We start from the raw sequence: 19,160 nt of genomic DNA, 5'->3' as shown, positions 1-19,160 counted from the left end.
AAAAGAAGTCACTAGATATGCACTCACTGATAAGTGGATATTAGTCCAGAAACCTAGAATACCCAAGATACAATTTGCAAAAACACAAGAAAACCAAGAAGAAGGAAGACCAATGTGTGGATACTTCATTCCTCCCTAGAACAGAAAACAAAATACTCATGAAAGGATTTACAGACACTAAGTTTGGAGCTAAGATGAGAGGATGGACTATCCAGAGACTACCACACCTGGAATACTTCCCATCACCAGCCACCAAACCCAGGCACTATTGCACATGCCAGCAAGATTTTGCTGACAGGACCCTGATATAGCAGCCTACTGTGAGGCTATGCCAATGCCTGGCAAACACAGAAGTGGATGCTCACAGCCAGCTATTGGATGGAACACAGGGCCCCCAATAGAAGAGCTAGAGAAAGTACCCAAGGAGCTTAAGGGGTCTGCAACCCTGTAGGTGGAACAACAATATGAACTAACCAGTACCCCCAGAGCTCGTGTCTCCAGCTGCATATGTAGCAGAAGATGACCCAATCGGCCGTCATTGGGAAGAGAGGCCCCTTGGTCTTGCAAACTTTATATGACCCAGTACAGGGGAAGGCCAAGGCCAAGATGTGGGATTGGGTGGGTAGTGGAGCAGGTAGCATATAGGGGACTTTGGGGATAGCATTTGAAATGTAAATGAAGTAAATACCTAATAAAAAATTTGAAAAAAAAAGAAAAGAAAACTTAAGATTCTTGGGCTGGTCCCGCCGCACCTCGGGAGGTTCTCAGGGTCTTCATTTCCAAGGCAATCTCCTTTGACATTCAGAGGAACTCTCTGTGCTGTGCATCTACTGGATATTGCAGGAAGATGTGGGGTAGTACTAAACATTGCGGCTATGTAAAGAGGCAAGGAGAGGCCTGGCACAGAGTGATAGAAAATGCACCAGGACATGACAATGTCCAGGTGATATGATACTTGGGGATACAAGGGACATTGGAAAGGGCAGAGCAACAGGATGACACAGTGAACTCTCATTGTGCCTTCATAAAATCCACCTTCAGGCTGGGTAAAGGGGGCAGGGGAGCCTCCTGGCTAACATGAGTAAGGAGGAAGCAGCTTCCCTTCCCTTCCACTTATTAGAACTCATCATCATCTTCCCAGGTGAGGGCTCCCCAAACATTTCTGTGTCCGAGATAAAATTTATGTAGTGAGAATGTCACCATCATGATCATCTCAAAGTACACCATTAACAGTCATACTATTGTGCAGACAAAAAAAAAAAAAAAAAAGATTCTTGGGCTGGTAATACAACTCAGCAGGTGAAGATGCCTGGCACAAGAGCCTGATGACCTGAGTTTGATACATGGAATTTACAGTTAAAGAGAGACCCACATTCCCACAGCTGTCCTCTAATTTCTACCATAGCACATGTGTACCCACACTCAGACACAGGGACACAGACACACACAGATACACAGATACACAGATAGACAGACACTGCAATATATACAATTTATTTATTTAAATAAAAGAAAATTATATTTCTCATCACAAGTCCATTTTTTTTTCCTTCAGTGCTAGGCACTAAGGGGAATATAAGCAAACTGCTCAATTTCAGCATATCAGGTGACCTAATAAACATATAGCAAGAGCAAGTTCTGTCCTCAAGGGGCCATTACAGTTCAGTGTCTAAAACGCTCTGTAGACAAAATATGCCAGGCCTGGCCGCACACTTGGGAGGGAAAGGCAAAGAGACCTTTTTGAGTTTAAGGCCAGCCTGGTCTACACACCTGTCTTCCCTCTTTCAAACAAACAAATAAACACCTGAGAAGTCTTTTCACATAGATTATTTAATTTTGTTTGTTTCCCTTTTTGACCCTTAATTAATTGGCCACCCACAAACCATTTTCTTTCTATTATCAGGAGACTCAATTTCTATCTTATGTGTTTGGAAAGCTAAAGTAAAATTGACAGAAGTAACCCAGTGTTACACCCATGAGGGTCTCGATCAGTGGTTTTCACCCTTCCTAGTGCTGCATGTGACCCCTAATACAGTTCCTCATGTCCTGATGACCCCAACCATAAAATCATTTCCAGTGCTACTTCATAACTTTAATTTTGTTGTTATGAATCAGAATGTAAATATCTGGTATGCAGAATATCATATATGTGACTCCTGTGAAAAGGTTGTTGCTCAAAGGGTTTGTGACCCACAGGTTGAGAACCATTAGGAGACCAGCGTTACAAAGAAAATATGAAAATCCTTGAAAATAATTCATTCCTCTATCCAAAAATGGATGGTATGAATGACAGCCTATCATGCTTTGAAAGCACTATTCATCTTCTGTAAGGCCAGACCTGTGTCATCAAAGAAGCTAGCTTTGAAGTTGAGGTGACACATAAAGTTGAACAGCTACAGCAGGCAAGTGTTTCTGTGCTCACCAGTGTTGGCATGGTTGACAATGCGTGCCTGGTATAAGCTGTGCAGGATCATCCAGGCTAGAGTCTCCTTCTCGGGGTGCTGCACAGCAGCAGTGAGTAGATCAGTCAGGCTCATCAACGGGAGTCGTCCCTGGGAAACTAAGTACAACTTGACAAAGGCAGCCTTTTCTATGTTGTCCTGGGGGTGGGGGAGACAGTTGTTCAGTCATTACTAAGTTAACGAAAACGTCAAGGCAAAGGCAATCAGAAGGGTGAGCTTGACAGTTTCCCCCAAACACTCGAGCTGTTCACTTCCTGTAGCACAGAGCCTAGCTGCTTGTGTTACACTGAATGTACCCGCAACAGAGGGCTGTGGTGTCGCCTTTTATTCCCATGGAAACTAGGAGTGTGTCTGGAGGTTAGGAAGTAAGCATACAGAGTAATAGCATAATATATACTACCTATGTTCCAAAGACCAGTTGAAGGGGTCTATTCACTCTATTTGTCTGAACTCAGAAACTAGGCCATAAGTTATCTGCCTCAGCAGCAGACCCCCAAAGTTCAGGAACATGACAATAAAATCCCCACCCAAGAAACAGCCTGAAGATAGCCATATGAATAGGAGATATCTGATCTCAGGATAGGCCATCTGTGCTGGGCAGCCCATTCAGTGATTACTCATTCATGACGCAAGAATGCAGTCCATCTCAGGCATCCTGACACCCACCAATGAGGTTTTACATTACCTAACCCTAACATAGTAGCCAATCAAAACTGTACTAATGTCAGGGTTTTGGCCCCTACCAATCACATTAGAGATGACCTAATCCTTCTAGAGAGTTCCCCTGGTTCCCTATAAGAAGACCTGCATGCCTTTGTGTGAGGTCATTGCAATTTTGATGAGGTCATTGCAATTTTGATGCAGTGGTGACCCCAGCATGCTGGTTGTTTCTGCAGAATAAATGTTCTTTGTTCTTATGTACTATTTGAATCTGGGGTCTTCCTTCAGGGATTCCTGAACCGTGACACAGTCTAAACATATGCATTTAGTGTGGCAGTTTTCAAAATGTGACACACAGAATTCTGAGGATCCCAAGGCCCTTTGAGAGGTTCTGTGAGGTCAAGACGATGTTCTAAGTCCACGAAACTATGTTGGTATCCATTGCATTTTTAACACCACTTAATTTTTTAAAATCCATTTAAGAGGAGCTAGATAGAGATAGCTCAGTGGTTAAAAGCATTTAATTACTTCCAGAGGACACTGGTTCAACTCTCAGTACCCACATGTTAGTTTACAACCATTTATAACTCCAGTCCCAGGGAATATGTTACTCTCTCTGTCCTCCATGGATACCAGGCATGCATGGGCCTGCATGCATGCAGATAAACACCTATATATATTAAATAAGTAAGTAAGTAAATAAATAAATAAGCAAGTTATACTTAATATTAATGCAAATAATAAAAAATACCTAACCAATATTCTACATAACAAACTGGGGAAAAAGCATACAGGATTCAGTGGTATACCCCAGTGTCATGGTTATGCCAAGGACAAACACTGGGAAGATGGAAGTGAGAACTAAAATAGTTCTACACATGGAAATTTTTTTTCTTGAAAAACTGTTGACAAACTACGGCTATTTTAATTGCCTATTAAACAGACTATTTTATTAAATGGATGATCCTATCATACCAGGAAAAGTATTCTATAGTATTTGTTACCAAATATTAAATTTAAATCTAATAAAAATTACAATTTTCAGAAAAAAATGTTTACTTTTTTGAGTTTGACAATTTCCCAAAGGGTGGGGTCCTTCCTGAAAAAAATTCCTGAGGAGCATAACAAAGATGATGTTTTAGTATTATATCATAAAACATATCAGGATTTGGAAGACCTTCAAAACTTGACTAACATTTTCCAAATAAAAGTGTATGATACTAGAAAATCATATTATCTATCAAGGAACTGACATTCAAAACAAATCAATCTATTTTAATATCAGAGTAGTCAAACTACCTTGGCATGGTTCTAGAATCCATATTGCAAATTATTTTGAAGAAACTAGCAATTGTTGAATTTTGGTGCAGTATCAAGGATGAATATGGTGATAAGTAATTACTGAACTCTTGCTTTGAGCTGGTACTATTCCAGGTACTCATTGTGGACTAAGTGATCTAACTCTCACAACAACCCTAAGGGATAGGTTCATTGTCCCCATTTTACAGACAGGGAAACAAGAGGTTGTACAACTTAACCGAGGTTACATTGCTCATAAGTGCTGATCTGATCTCACACAAAAGCAGTGAGACTCCAGACTCCCTGAATCCCTGCTTCTGTTTAAAATAAGCTAATTTCCAAAATTCTGAGAGCCAAGCACTCTGTTTTCAACCTTAGGATGCTCCAGGATTGCCTGATAGGAGAGACTATTAACATATAGATTGCTAGGCCCCACGGTTTCAAGCAGGACTTGAGAATTCCCCTTTCTATCAGCACCAGACAATGCTGAGTCACTGGAGCAGTGACCCCATGTTGAGAACCACTACTATGTGGTACAAATATTCAAGGACCCAACTAAAAAAACAAACCTAACAATGACAAGCAGACCACCAGCCACGAGGGATGAGAGGTCATATTACCAGCTATACGAAGGGGAAGGGTTATACTCAAATACGAATGCTAATTGAGATGTGTTTATGCTAAAGGATTTGGTGCTTACAACTCCAGCTTCACAAAGCATTTTGTATTTATCTGCCTGTTCATCATGTGACTGGGTCTAGGGGCTACTTGTCAATTACCTTATCATTTGTTTCTCAAATGACCACCTTTTTGCATACAAAATAACAGTATCCCGTACAAGAAACCAAAGGTGTGAACAGAACTATGTATGTGTTTGTGTCTTCAGTACACCAGCAAGTTCTTTGTCAGAATATTCCTATTTTTGTGGGTGTTACCTTGAAGACATTCTCATGTTCTCATTTTTGCCTACAGATGATGCAAAAATAAATGTTCTTGACAAAGTGTAAGGAATTGTGTTAAAAATTTGTTCATTCATCTATTCATCTACTGCATGTATTAAACACTGGTCACACCACCAGGCCAGCTACTAGACCTGACAGCTGAAGGAGAAAGTAAGCACCCTAAAATTACCCAGTAACAAGCTTGATGTAAAGCCAGATTACGCCAAAAAGGATGCTGTAGAAAACTCTTCACGTGTGATTTTCGCTTTAATAATGAAATATATTTCACTAATGAAACAATGTATAGAACTACACATCATTACCTTAGTAATCTGGGAAACTTGATTGATACCTTCGTCCGTCATCTCTGAGAGGCACTTTGCTATACTGATGTACAACTCAAGATTATTTCTCTGGTAAAGACAGGTCAAAATACAATTTAAGACAAATGTATCAAGTCTATTAATATTGTGATGAATTATTACTTGTTTATAACAGTTGCTGATGAGATTCTAATGCTAACCAAAACATGGGCTGTCTTTCATAATTTAAGAATGTCTTCTCCGTTGTTCTGTGTGTTTCCTTGGCTATACTTTTTTCTCCCTATCAGAATTCCATTACTCTCATCCAGACTTTTAACTTGTGAAACTCCAGTGTAGAAGTCTGCTGTGGGAGGGAAAGGGCCTCCATAAGGCCATGCGATATAAAATATATAATAAATAAATTATATATATATATATATATATATATATATATATATATATATATATATATGAGACAGTGCCACCGAGGTACACTAGGGATAGATGTCTGTGCTTGTTCATCTTCAGCAGGCTTTTGGTATAGCACTGGTTAACTTTACCCCTAAGCTTGCTCAAAACTTTGGTTCTAAACACTGAACCTCAATTTCGGTCTTGGAAACCAACCCACTCCTGGTGAAGAATATGTCATTTCTTGCTAGTCTTCCCACCCATATTCTTAGAACATCCCCAGCCTGTCTTTGCCAAAATGGCTTTAAAGAAGCCCAGGCATAAACTGTCAGGAATGTAAATATTTTTATTCTTTACCAGAATCCTATTTGGCAGAAGGTCAAAAATTCTCCCCGTAGCATCGCAGAGCAGACTCCAGAGGTTGTGGGAAGGACTGGGCAGTTTCATGGCCTGGCTCAGACCCTGTAAGGCACTTGGGCACATCTCAGGATGGCAAGGTTGGGAAGCTGCTTTAAAAACTGCCACCATCAGGTTTTCAACAAAACCCTGGATCTGTTCATCAGAGACGTGCTTTGCCCACAGAGGCATGGATACCAGGAGGTATTTCTTGATATTCAGCTGGAAGGGAAACAGATAAGGCCAGACATAAACAAGGCTGTCTGAGTTTGTCAAAGCCCCTAGGTCATCACTGGCTTGGAGAGCAAACAGATTAAAAACTGTGGGTAACTTCTTTCTCCTGTATTTTCCCATGGCTTCCTAGTCCAAAGGGTCACTATTAATTATTAAGGGTCACTAGTAATTAGAGCTGTTCCAGTTACTTCTCAACCAGCATGACACATGTGTACCTGTAGGATCCATCAATCTGCTCAACTGAAACTGTCGAATAGCTTAAACCTGTTCAGAGATGGGCACTAAATGCCACTTCTGAAAGGATGGCACTGATATAGCTATCTCTTGTGAGGCTACGCCAGTGCCTGGCAAACACAGAAGTGGATGTTCACAGTCAGCTATTAGATGGAACACAGGACCCCCAATGGAGGAGCTAGAGAAAGTACCCAAGGAGCTGAAGGGGGCTGCAACCCTGTAGGTGGAACAACAATATGAACTAACCAGTACCCCCTGAGCTCATGTCCCTAGCTGCATATGTAGCAGAAGATGACCTAATCGGCCATCATTGGGAAGAGAGGCCTCTTGGTCTTACAAACTTTGTATGACCAGGCACAGGGGAACACCAGGGCCAAGAAGTGGGAGTGGGTGGGTAGAGGAGCAGGGGCAGGGGGAGGGCATAGGGAACTTTCGGGATAGCATTTGAAATGTAAATAAAGAAAATATCTAATAAAAAATATTTAAAAAAAGAAAAATGCAAGAAAAAGAATATTCCAGCTTAAATAATTTTCAGAATTAACAACATACACCCATAACCAAACCAGATGTGAAGAGTCGCATAGGTCTAAACCAGAAATGGAAGGCCTACAGAACTGTAGAGAAAATTCTCAGGTCAACAGAATAGGCTGCTGGACACTTGATTCAACAGAAAGAGTTGAAGAAAGAGTTCATGGTACAAAGCTTGGGAGTCAGTCACATATTGGCTTCCCATTTATTTCCCTATCAAATTTGCTTAATTCCTATGGGTCTCAGGCTTATCAATCTATAAAGTAGAAATAACAAAGCATACTTCCTAAATACAAAGCTTCATAATACAATTCTATGCTAAAGACTTTCTAAAATTTATACGCAGTTTAAATGTATAGGGTAGCTGCATATATGAACCCTTAGCAATTGTGACAGCTCACACAAGCCTGTAGGTATTCCAGCCAGACCAACCCAGCATGGAGAATAGAGAGGGGAAACGGGCACAGAGCCCCATTCCTAGCTTAGGAGCCATGAGTAACTGACAACTTCTAGGAAGTCAGCTTCATTATGAATGTGGCCCCTGGCAGGTCTATGTCACTCCAGAGGAAGGCCATATGCCCAGGAGTATCTGGGCAGAATAAATTGGTCTTGATGGATTTAAAGAAAAAGAGAAAATGGACACAAAGTTGGGTGGGTAGGGAAAGGGGTGGGTACGAAAGGACAGTGCAAGGGAGTTAATATGTTCATAGCACACTGTACACATCTCTCAAGGAAACCATGAAATAATGAGAGAGGAAAAGAAGGACAGGGTCTGAAGAGATGCCTCGGTGGGTGAAGTGCTGGTGTGTACAAACTTTCAATCTCCAACACCCATGTAAAAAAGCATGGCAGTGTGCCTGCAATCCCAGTGCCTCCTGTAAACCCACTGCTGGGGAAGCACAGGAAACGGAATCTCTGGGGCTTGCCCACCAGACAGTTTAGCCAAATCATGAGCTCCCAGTTCAGTGAGAGACCCTGTCTCAAAGAAAAACTGGAGTACACCTAAGGAAGACAGGCAACACTGACCTTTGACCTCCACTCCCTACACTCTACATACCCCATGCACCTGTACACCACACACACACAGGAATAATTATGGACAGCACATTCTTGGTGGCTTGAGTCTTAGCCAAGACTGACTAAAAATAGGCCCAATGTCATGTTGAATGGTATGAATATCCATGACAATGACTAGAAACATAAATGCACTAAAACTCACCGAAATTTACCATTAAAGTAGCCACTTTTAGGATACATAAACTACAACTCAATAAGGCTAACTTTTAAAATGAGCTGCCAGAGACACTGGACATTAAAGCTGATGTCGTCAACATGAACCAAATGCTAGCAGGTACCAGGTACATAGCACATGCTCAGCAAGTGACAGAAAGGTGTGAGCTGCTGGAGTGGACAGGTGACAGAAGGTGTGAGCTGCTGGAGTGGACAGGTGACAGAAAGGTGTGAGTTGCTGGAGTGCACAGGTGTGGGTGATGATGGTAGTGAGAGGGAAAAAAAAATGCAGACTTCAATAACACACATCTTCAACTAAAGACCATCGTGAGGAGTAAAAAAGACCAGAGCCAAGAGCTTGAGGACCTAAGAGAATCTTCTACTACTTAAAACCTAAAGCCGAATCATGACTAGAACTGAACATGATGACCATGTACTCATGATCAACTTAGATCTGAACATGATGACCATGTACCCATGATCAACTTAGATCTTTAGGAAATCATGTGGAATCTTTTCGATCCCAGCAGAGAGACTCCAAGTTTCTGCAACCTTCCTTACTACATGTCTCTAAACACTTACTGTAGTCTTATGTACCTTTGACACCTGACTCTACATCATTCTCAAGATTCACTGTAGCTAGGCCAGGGGGGAGGGGAAGGGATACTTCTAAGAGGTATTCACTACAAGTGATTTGTCTCTATTAACACCCAGTGAAATATCCACACTGTATTACCAAAAAACCCTTTGTCATGAATGTAATGTTAATGTCTATGACCATCATTTACCCCCTTAGTAATAAGTAGCATTTAAAACACATAAGGATGGGGTAGTAGCCATGTCCTCTCCGAGGTTGCTGGCCAGCTAGATCAAGTATAAGCAAGCTTTCATTTTTCTATTCCCGACTCAGAGAGCACATTCCAAGTGAGTGTGGCCGTCCCTCGCACAGAAGAGCAGTCCCTGACTACACTCAGCACCTGGAACTGCTACATACACTCAGACCGTGGATCAGGGGCGGCATCACCCACAGGCCCAGCAGCGTGGCCGCGCTCTGCGATGATGGTGCCTGACTCACAGCAATCTCAAGGCACAGTTGCTGTATCTCCTCGCCTGAAAGAGAAGAAAGGAAAAAATAGTTTCTGTAATATGGTGCTTAGTTCCCTGGCTCAGGTTCAGGATTCAGCGTCTAAATCAAGAGCCCTGCTTGGGTCACTTAGAAACATAACAGAATCCACCCAACCAAATGGAATTTTGAGACATTCAAGTGAGGAGGCAAAGACCCTGCCCACTGGAATCACAGTCCTAACCCCTGTACACTACGGGGGGGGGGACCCTCTGACAGTCGAAAGGAATCTGGACATCCAAATACTACTTAGAAATAGGAGAAACACTAGCTACAGATCACTTAGTGTCACCCCCCGCCCCGCCCCGCCCCAATGTGCAGCATATGTTCAGCCCATAGGGAAACTTCTATCTGGTGTGTCAGTTACATTTTTACCAACATGACACAAACTCAAGTTACATGACAAGAGGAAACCCCAACTGAGAAATGGCCTATCAAGTTAGCCTATAGGTAAGTCTGCAGGGGCCCGCCCTTCCCTCCCTCCCTCCCTCCCTTCCTTCCTGCCTTCCCTTCCTTCCTTTCATCATCTCTCTCCTTTCCTCCCTCCCTTCCTTTCATTCTTTTACATTTTTTAACCATTTTTTTTCTTTTTCCTTTTTGTGCATCAGCATTTTGCCTGCATGTATGTCTGTAAGGGTATGATATCTTCTGAAACTGGAGTTAGACTGTTGTGAGCTGCCATGTGGTTGCTGGGGACTGAACCCAAATCCTCTGGAAGAGCAGTCAGTGCTCTTAAGCACTGAGCCATCTCTCCATCAGTTAAGAGGTCATTTTCTTTTTTCCCAGCACTGGGATTATAGTCATGCATCACTGCACTGCTGTGATGGTTTGTGTATATTTGGCCCAGCGAGTGGCACAATTAGAAGTTGTGGCCCTGTTGGAGTGGGTGTGTCACTATGGGTGTCAGCTATAAGACCTCATCTTAGCTGCCTGGAATTCAGTCTTCCACTAGCCTTCAGATGAAGATGTAGAACTCTCAGCTTCTGTACCATGCCTGCCTGGATGCTGCCATGTTCCTGACTTGATGATAACAGACAGACCTTCTGAACCTGTAAGCCAGCTCCAATTAAATGTTGCCCTTATAAGACTTGCCTTGGTCATGGTGTCTGTTCACAGCAGTAAAACCGTAACTAAGGCAACTGTGCTTGCTTGCTCACTTGCTTCCTCAATTGCTTTATTTATTTACCCAATTATCTATCTATTTTTGTCATAGGTACAGGGGATTTATCTAACTGAGGTCCTCATGGTTGCATAGCAAACCTTTTACTGACAGAGCCATCTTCCTGGTTCCTCAAGAGTTGCTTTTGAGAATTATACAGTCTCAGAACTATGCAGACATAGACTATAATGTCTATGTCTTTAGAACTCTTCCTCCTCACCCTCCCTTATAATGACTCAGTGAAACTCAGTTATTGCATGCAAGATAATCATTCACAAGATACAGTAAATCTACCAGTCACTGTCAACTGTGACACAAAAATCTGCTTTTTTTATTTTTTTATTTTATTAAGACCAAATCCTAAGAGCATAGCCTGAAAACCCCCAAACACTTGATGTTTACCAAAGTTTAGCCTCATAAGTGGAGAGAGGAGTGCGGCCAAGTTTGCAGGAGGGTACTGGTAGCTTTCTCCAACAGTTGCTATGGGTTTCATCACTACTTTGAGAAGAGATGGAGGCACAGCTTCAGGACCTACAACAGAAAAGAAAAGAATCAGCAAAGCACCTGCACGGCTGTTACAACTGAAAGCAGAACTGTTTTTTACTTTTGCAGCCAAAGGCTCTAATGCCAGGTCTTTAGTTACAATCAACTTTCCAATGTTACAATTTGACTCCCACTCCGTTTGCTACAAACCTTGTTCCCCTGTTCTCAGATATTGTCTCCAATCTTCTCCTTTGTGTTAGACATACCCCACACATCTTTACTATCTTCTATATTTCCATGTCTCTTTGCCTAGTTTTTTTTTTTTTTTAAAAAACAATGACCTAGTCTTCATTATTGTCCCATTGCTCTTGGTATGGAATTTAATACACTTATAGCAGGATAAACCAGGGTGCACACTTAACACCTTAGAAGAGCTATGGAATACCTCCACCCACTATGGCTCTAAAGCATCACACCCATCACCTACCACTTGTTTTTGTTTTAGAAACAAATAAACAAAAATAGCAAAAGCCTTCTTTTGCTTCTAAGCCACAGCGCCTGCTCTAGAGTTGAGCACCTAGGGAAATAACTATTCCATATGTTAATCAGCTACCTCTCACTTTAATATTGGTTCTCATGTTGGGAGGGAGGTATTTAAAGCTGATAACCTGAGATGCTAGAGTATTAACATGTAGATGTAAAAGGCAGGAACAATCATGACAATGGGCAGTAAAAGTGATGCTACATAGAGCCACAGAACAACGAAAAAATACAGAAAACATAGATACAGAAAAATGTAGACAACAAGAAGAAATGGTGGCAGAATCAGCAGCAAAAGGAAAACCACCATCAGCAGAAAGAGAAGCCAGGGGAAAACTAGAAACTACATCAGCAAAAAAGCCACAGGATCAGCATCTGGGAGGGGCTGCAGAGTTGAGAGAGCTGATATGTGGGAAAGACTGAAAACAGAGAAGCTCAAGAAATGGGAAAAACAAAGGCAAATTCACTAGACCATAAATGCAGGCAGAGTCAGTGATGGTCACACTGTCAAGGAAAGGAGAAGCTCAGAAAGGGGGAGAAGCAGAGCAAGACTAACAAAAGCCAATGAGTCATTGGGAGAGAAAGAAAGCAGAAGAGTGTGTCAGCTAGACAAAAACCCCAGCTGCATAAAGGAGAAGCTGAGGGGAAAGGAGAAGCAGGGAACCAGGAGGGGAAACCTTGACCTTGTGACCAGTAGCAAGGGTGAAGGCAGAGCTATATCACAATACAGAAAGAAGAAGCTGAGGGGAAAGGAGAAGCAGGGAACCAGGAGGGGGAAACCTGACCTTGTGACCAGTAGCAAGGGTGAAGGCAGAGCTATATCACAATACAGAAAGAAGAAGCTGAGGGGAAAGGAGAAGCAGGGAACCAGGAGGGAAAAAAACCAATCTTGAGACAGGTAGCAAGGGTGAAAGGAGAGCTACATCACAACACAGAAAAAAGAAGCTGAGGGGAAAGGGGAAGCAGGGAACCAGAAGGGGAAAAACCAACCTTGTGACCAGTAGCAAGGTTGATAGCTGAGCTACATCACAACACAGAAAAAAGAAGCTGAGGGGAAAGGAGAAGCAGGGAACCAGGAGGGAAAAACCAACCTTGTGACCAGTAGCAAGGGTGAAGGCAGAGCTATATCACAATACAGAAAGAAGAAGCTGAGGGGAAAGGAGAAGCAGGGAACCAGGAGGGAAAAAAACCAATCTTGAGACAGGTAGCAAGGGTGAAAGGAGAGCTACATCACAATACAGAAAGGAGAAGCTGAGGGGAAAGGAGAAGCAGGGAATCAGGAGGGAAAAACCAATCTTGAGACAGGTAGCAAGGGTGAAAGGAGAGCTACATCACAATACAGAAAGGAGAAACTTGGGTTAGGGGTGGGTGGAGAAGAGGCAGGGAACCAGGAGGGAAAAGCTGACCTTGTGTGAAAGGGTTTTAGCAAGGGTGGAGACACAGGTACATCACACTAAAGAAAGGAGAAACTTGGGAGAAAGGAGAATTGAGAGTAGATGGGGAGAAAAGCAGAGGGATAGGAGAAAAAGAATACAAACCACAGATATAAAGGAGAAGAAATAAGTGGAGGTAGGGGTTAAACTGTTGAGTGTCCAGAGATGGGAAAGGGAGGCTAGGGTCTGTTCCAACCTAAGACAGACACAGTTTCTGTAAGTCTTCCCAGCCTTCCCTTTTGAAACATTTAAGAAAGGGGACCTGTTGGGAGCCAGCTCCTAGCAGAAAGCACCAATCATCCCTGCAGCCATCTCGGGCTATTTACTTACAGGGTGGTAATTTTCCACCCTGACAAGAGACTTATTTTTCTAGCATAGTTTTGCAAGAAGTCCACCACAGCTGAACACACCCTGATAACGTCTTGTTTTTCTTAAACACATCCTGGACTGTGCACTCCCGAGCTTGTGCTTATAGACCCATAGTTGCCTTTCAATAAATGAGACTTGAGACTTGATCAGACAGACTGTCTTGTCTCCATTCCTCACGTCTCCTGCCCCTCTGTTCCCACTTTCTCCCTTGCAGACCCTGTTGTCTGACCCACGGACTGGGTCATTGAAAAGGAGAACTAAGCTCAGAGAGCAGCATAGTTCTGGAGTCTAAAAAGTCTAGGAGGGCAGTGCCATCATCTGGTGAAGACCATTATGCTGCATTATAACAGGATGATGGGCATCACATGACTAGACAGCAAGCTTGCCAAGGCAGTTCAGCTGTATAACAAAGTCACTATTTCAGTATCTCAGTGATGACTGTCCAAAATAGTTAAAAATAAGCATTCAAATAAAAACTGCAGATGTATAGCAAGTTCCATACTCTTTCAATTACAAGTATATCATGGGGCCAGGAAGATGTCTCAATAATAAAGGCACTTGTTGCTAAGCTCGATGGCTTGAGCTCAGATTCCTGCAACCCACATAAAAGCAAGATGGAGTAGTATGTATCTATAATCCTAGAATACCTACTGCAAAGTAGGAGGTGGAGTCAGGAGCATTCCCAGCTCATAGGCCAGCTAGCCTGGGGTGCACACACTACAGTGTACCAGAGATACTATGACTCCTAAGGTTATTCTCTGATTTCTACACAGGTGCTATGGCATATGCAGCCCCTCACACAAACACAGCCATTATATGCACACATAGACAAATATAGGGAGAGAGAGAGAGAGAGAGAGAGAGAGAGAGAGAGAGAGAGAGAGAGAGAGAGAATGTGTATCCTGTATCTATTCTTGAGATAACTGCTTATGAAAATAAGCTTTTGTGTTCATCTTTAGCTGAATCTGTATAAGCTTTTCTATGCTCAGAGTTTCACATACTAATTCTAAGTTGATAATACAAATCTCAACCTATAGAATAGAATTTAATAGAATTTAAACCCGTGTTTCAGACTCTCATTCCCACAAAATCAGCAATGTTTTATAAGCCTAGTTACCCACTAAACTACTTCCTGACTGCTGGCTGCCTTCTTCCAGGGAAAACCAGTAGTATGCCTTGCAATGTTTCACTTTGAATGCCCCTCTTTCCAGCTAAAAATGTTAAAGGGCAATGCTTCCTCCATTCATCTATCTGTGCTAGAACATCACAGCGATGCTGTACATCTAGTAACTGATACTTTATTCCTATCTCCCCCTAGAGATATAATACTGGGATTCTAGCAAGTCTTATGAGGGGCATAACTCTTGCTGTTTCTGGAAGACTTTCTTCAAAGAAAATAGAGACATTTTATAAACATGTGCACCCAACTGTTTACTGTATACTAGATACTGAAGACCTTTCCAGCAACAGACACAGAATTGAACAAGACAAAATAGGCAAATAGGCATTATGCATATGGAACTTATTTTCTAATAAGAGGAATTTAAAAAAAAGTGAATCCTGGTGTGATGATAACTGAGACAGGTTATCTTAAAACTGGTTACTGTGCACATAGTCCATTCTGGTAACACATTTGTGCTAAGAATCCTTAACAGTTCTGGAGATAAATTGAAGTCTAATTTCATGTAACAAAAAGTAATTTGCTTTTCAAGCTATTATTGTATTTTTAATTATGTGTATCACCTGGCGTGGGCGCTGTGAATTAAACCTGGGTCCTCCCAAGAGTGCCCAGAGCTCTTAGCCACTGAGCAGTCTCTTTAGCCTCTAATTTGCTTTGTAAAGGTCCTTTTGGTACACATTGATAGAAATGTACTGATAAACAGACATACATTGTAAATCTGTACTGGAAGTCTTTAATTCATAAGCAGACATCTATTCTGGAGTCTCAGAATTTTATGTCAAATACTTTTGAAATTACATAGCTTGTATTCTGAGTCTTCCAGTAGAATGCATTATGGAAAATTTGTAGTTTCCAAAAGACTTAAGGAGCCTGGAGAAAGGATTCAACTTCTTCCATCATACAAGGACCCTGTGTGAAAAGTGAGCACTGTTTATGTTTTATTGCTGAGATAATGAGCTCACCTCTGGTGGGATAAACTTCACCACTGACTACATATTGTTCCAACACTGACTGCACTGTATGTGCATGTCATTTCAATTCACTATTGATTACACTGTATGTGCATGTTGCCCTGGCATCAAACACACTGTATGTGTATGTTACTCTGGACTGACTGCAGCACTGTATGTAAATGTCACTCCAGCACCAACTACACAGTATGTGTACGCTGTCCTGGCACGAACGGCCCTGTATGTGCATGTTACTCCAGTCTTCATTAAGTTGACCTGAGATGCTGGCAAGTGTCAGAGACAGCCTGTGAAATGAAGTATGGGGCTGCGCTCCATGCCTCTGATACAGGGCAGTACAGCTTTCACAGTTAAGAGGGCAGGACATCAGCACTGAGAAGCATGGTGGAGTCACACGAAAATTTCCTCTGTGTTTGGAAGGAACCCATTCTGACAGGCAATGGAATGCTGGATACATTCTCAGTATCAGTGAGGAATGAGAGGATATTTGCCAGTTACACGCATCTGGGGAGGAGAGTAAGAAAAAGGAAGCCCAAAGCACATTTGGAGCACAGGATCCTGGCTCCTACCACAGAGCTCTTCTGTATGGAACAGAAGAATACAAATGATGGGGATCACCAGGCCCTTTACTTCAGTGTTTTGTCCTTTAGATAAGTGCCTATGGGAACATGACCACTGGAATGTCCTGAACAATGAACTTGAAACTCAGAGTGCCTATGGGTACTTGTCAAAAAGATCCAGATGTTTTAAAACCTGAATGTAAAGCTGCTTCGCAGCCCTCATCCAGCTGACAGCCCCAAAGTTATGAATGGCATATCTGAGCACAATGCATTAAAATAGGACCCATTATCTCTTGTACATGGGCTACACAGAGGACTGTGCAACAGTTTAATTACTACAGGAAAAATCTGGCCACAAACGGGCTAACATATGGGGTGCATAATCTCCATCAGGTATGTGATACAGACATTTAACTTCTCCATCTTCACTGTTGCAGGAGACAAATTAACTCAGCTTAGAGTAATACAGTCTTTGGTATAAATATATCCAAACGATAGAGATCAAATATTTAAATTATATTACATGTTGGGTAGTCTGTCCTAAGGCATTCTTCTTGCACATTGAGGAAGTATAGTCTAATGAAAAAGGCAGACGTGAAACAAAAAATCATGTAAGTAATGGCACATATGTAAAACACACAAAAAGACACAGGAAGTTTGATACAGGACATAAGTCTAATCAGAGGACGTCAACGAAGATCCAATCTTTGCTCAGCAGAATAAAAGATGTCTAGACCAATGTAGAAAGGATGGATGAAGTCCACAGAGAATTCAGGCAGACAACATTATAAGATGGCTTGTTTGTAGAAAGTACCAAATACTTTGCCTCTGACCAGAAACGACAATCAATACTGTTGTTGAGAAGAATTGATTCTGAAATACCAGATACTAAAAGCTGGTAGAGTATTCTATCTTAGGAGCAAGAACCTCAACAACATTCAGAGGTACCAAAACCAAAAATACCTCAAGTCCTTGCACCAGGAAGGCCACCAAGCAGAGTGGCCGCCAGCAAAGGTCAGAACCTGATGAGAAAGGCAACCCGGTAGGGTTGGGCCCAGAGTGGGTGGTGGGTTGGTTTCACATAGGTGACTGATCAAATGAGCACACAGGCTGAGAATAATGAGCAGGTTTGCCACAGTCCAGAACACAGTTGTAAATATGTGGAGAGAGGTGGGGGAGTATAATGGTGTTGAAGAACTGCAAATATGAGTATGAATTTATAACACAGACAGCTTAGGCACAAAGACACACTTTGATGTAAAAATAGGCAAGATATAAAAGAAAGAGAACAGTTCCTATTTGACATTTTGGGAAACAGTGATAATTATCCCAGGAGAAAAGCTCTGCCCCAGACCTTGGTTTCTAAATACCTTTCTCTGAAAAACAACACAAAACAAAACAAAAAGAATAGGTTACCTGGACCTATACCCCAGGCTTATAACAATAACTTAGATGAGGTACATTAATAAACACCCAAACCAGTGATTGAAAACAGAAGGGACAGTAGTATATATGTACATATGTACATGTGTGTGCAAGCATGCATGCACACACGTGTACACACACACACACACACACACACACACACATACACAACCTCATAGTGTCTCCATACAAATATTTAATGATGATAAAGGAAAATGAGTGACCTCTTTAGGAGCCTAGATGCCATCATCTTAACTAAGCCCTATATTTAACCCCACAGGGGAGGAGGAAGAACACTGCATCTCACCTGACGGGTGCAGCAAGAACAGAAATCCTTTCTGTGATTCTCCTGCCAAAGGTGGCTGACCTGACTCTAACATGGGAAACACCAGACAAACCCAAACAGAAGGATGCTCTATGAAATAACCATCTCTAGGTGTAAAACTTGACCAGGTAAAGAGAGACAGAGCTGAGGAACTGCCTGGGTTTAGAGAAGACTGGGGAGAAATGACAACCAGCACACACTACACATTTCTCCTTTCCTATGAGTGGCCTCCTTGGATTTTAGTGAAGCATTGAATTATGGTTTCTAGATGAAAGGGATACCGAAGTTCTTTCTTACAGTTAAAGAGACAGTGTATAACTTTCCTCTATTTTATTTATTTGTAGAATAAAATATAAACAAGTACAAACACTAAATAAAAAATTCTGGACCAAAGACATGGTTCAGTGGGTAAAAATATTTAACACACTAACCTGACAACTTTCATTTGATCCCAGGATCCACATACATGTGCCTGCACTCCCATACACACATACACATACAACAATAGTTAGTTTGAAAAATACTCTAAATTTTATTTTTAAAATATAGTGAGTACATGCAAAAATGTTCATACCTTCTGACATTGAAATAAAATGACAACAAATCATATTTAGTGCATCATATTATACCTGATTTTTTTTATTTTTTATTGTTATCATTGGTTTTTATGTATGTTGCTCTGTTTTATAATAGGATATTACAACTAAAGGTTTCTAGTTACCACTATAATAATAACCCTTCAAAAACTCTACAATGAAGAGGCAATCATGTTCTCAATTTTACACAAAGAACTAAGACTTATAAGCTTAAGTGGCTTGCCTGAATTTACATATGCTGGCAGCAGCAAAACTGGGATAGACACCTGAGTGCTCAGACTCCTGTATGATTTCCTTCCGGGCTC

At 41.7% G+C, this 19,160-nt stretch overlaps 1 protein-coding gene across 3 annotated transcripts in view; it reads right to left on the bottom strand.

The window, feature by feature from the left end:
- Positions 1–19,160, bottom strand: part of Focad (focadhesin) — a 324,827-nt gene that overhangs the window by 11,375 nt on the left and 294,292 nt on the right. For all 3 annotated transcript variants that reach the window (XM_029539699.1, XM_029539698.1, XM_021199728.2), the window contains 5 exons: positions 11,379–11,507; positions 9,689–9,804; positions 6,430–6,690; positions 5,686–5,775; positions 2,423–2,600 (listed from right to left, as the gene is read on the bottom strand). In XM_029539699.1, coding sequence (XP_029395559.1) covers positions 2,423–2,600; positions 5,686–5,775; positions 6,430–6,690; positions 9,689–9,804; positions 11,379–11,507 — 774 coding nt within the window. The remainder of the gene's footprint in view (positions 1–2,422; positions 2,601–5,685; positions 5,776–6,429; positions 6,691–9,688; positions 9,805–11,378; positions 11,508–19,160) is intronic.

This window comes from Mus pahari, chromosome 6 (genome assembly GCF_900095145.1).
Source record: "Mus pahari chromosome 6, PAHARI_EIJ_v1.1, whole genome shotgun sequence".
Lineage (NCBI taxonomy): Eukaryota > Metazoa > Chordata > Mammalia > Rodentia > Muridae > Mus > Mus pahari.
This window is presented reverse-complemented; position numbering and strand designations above follow the sequence as displayed.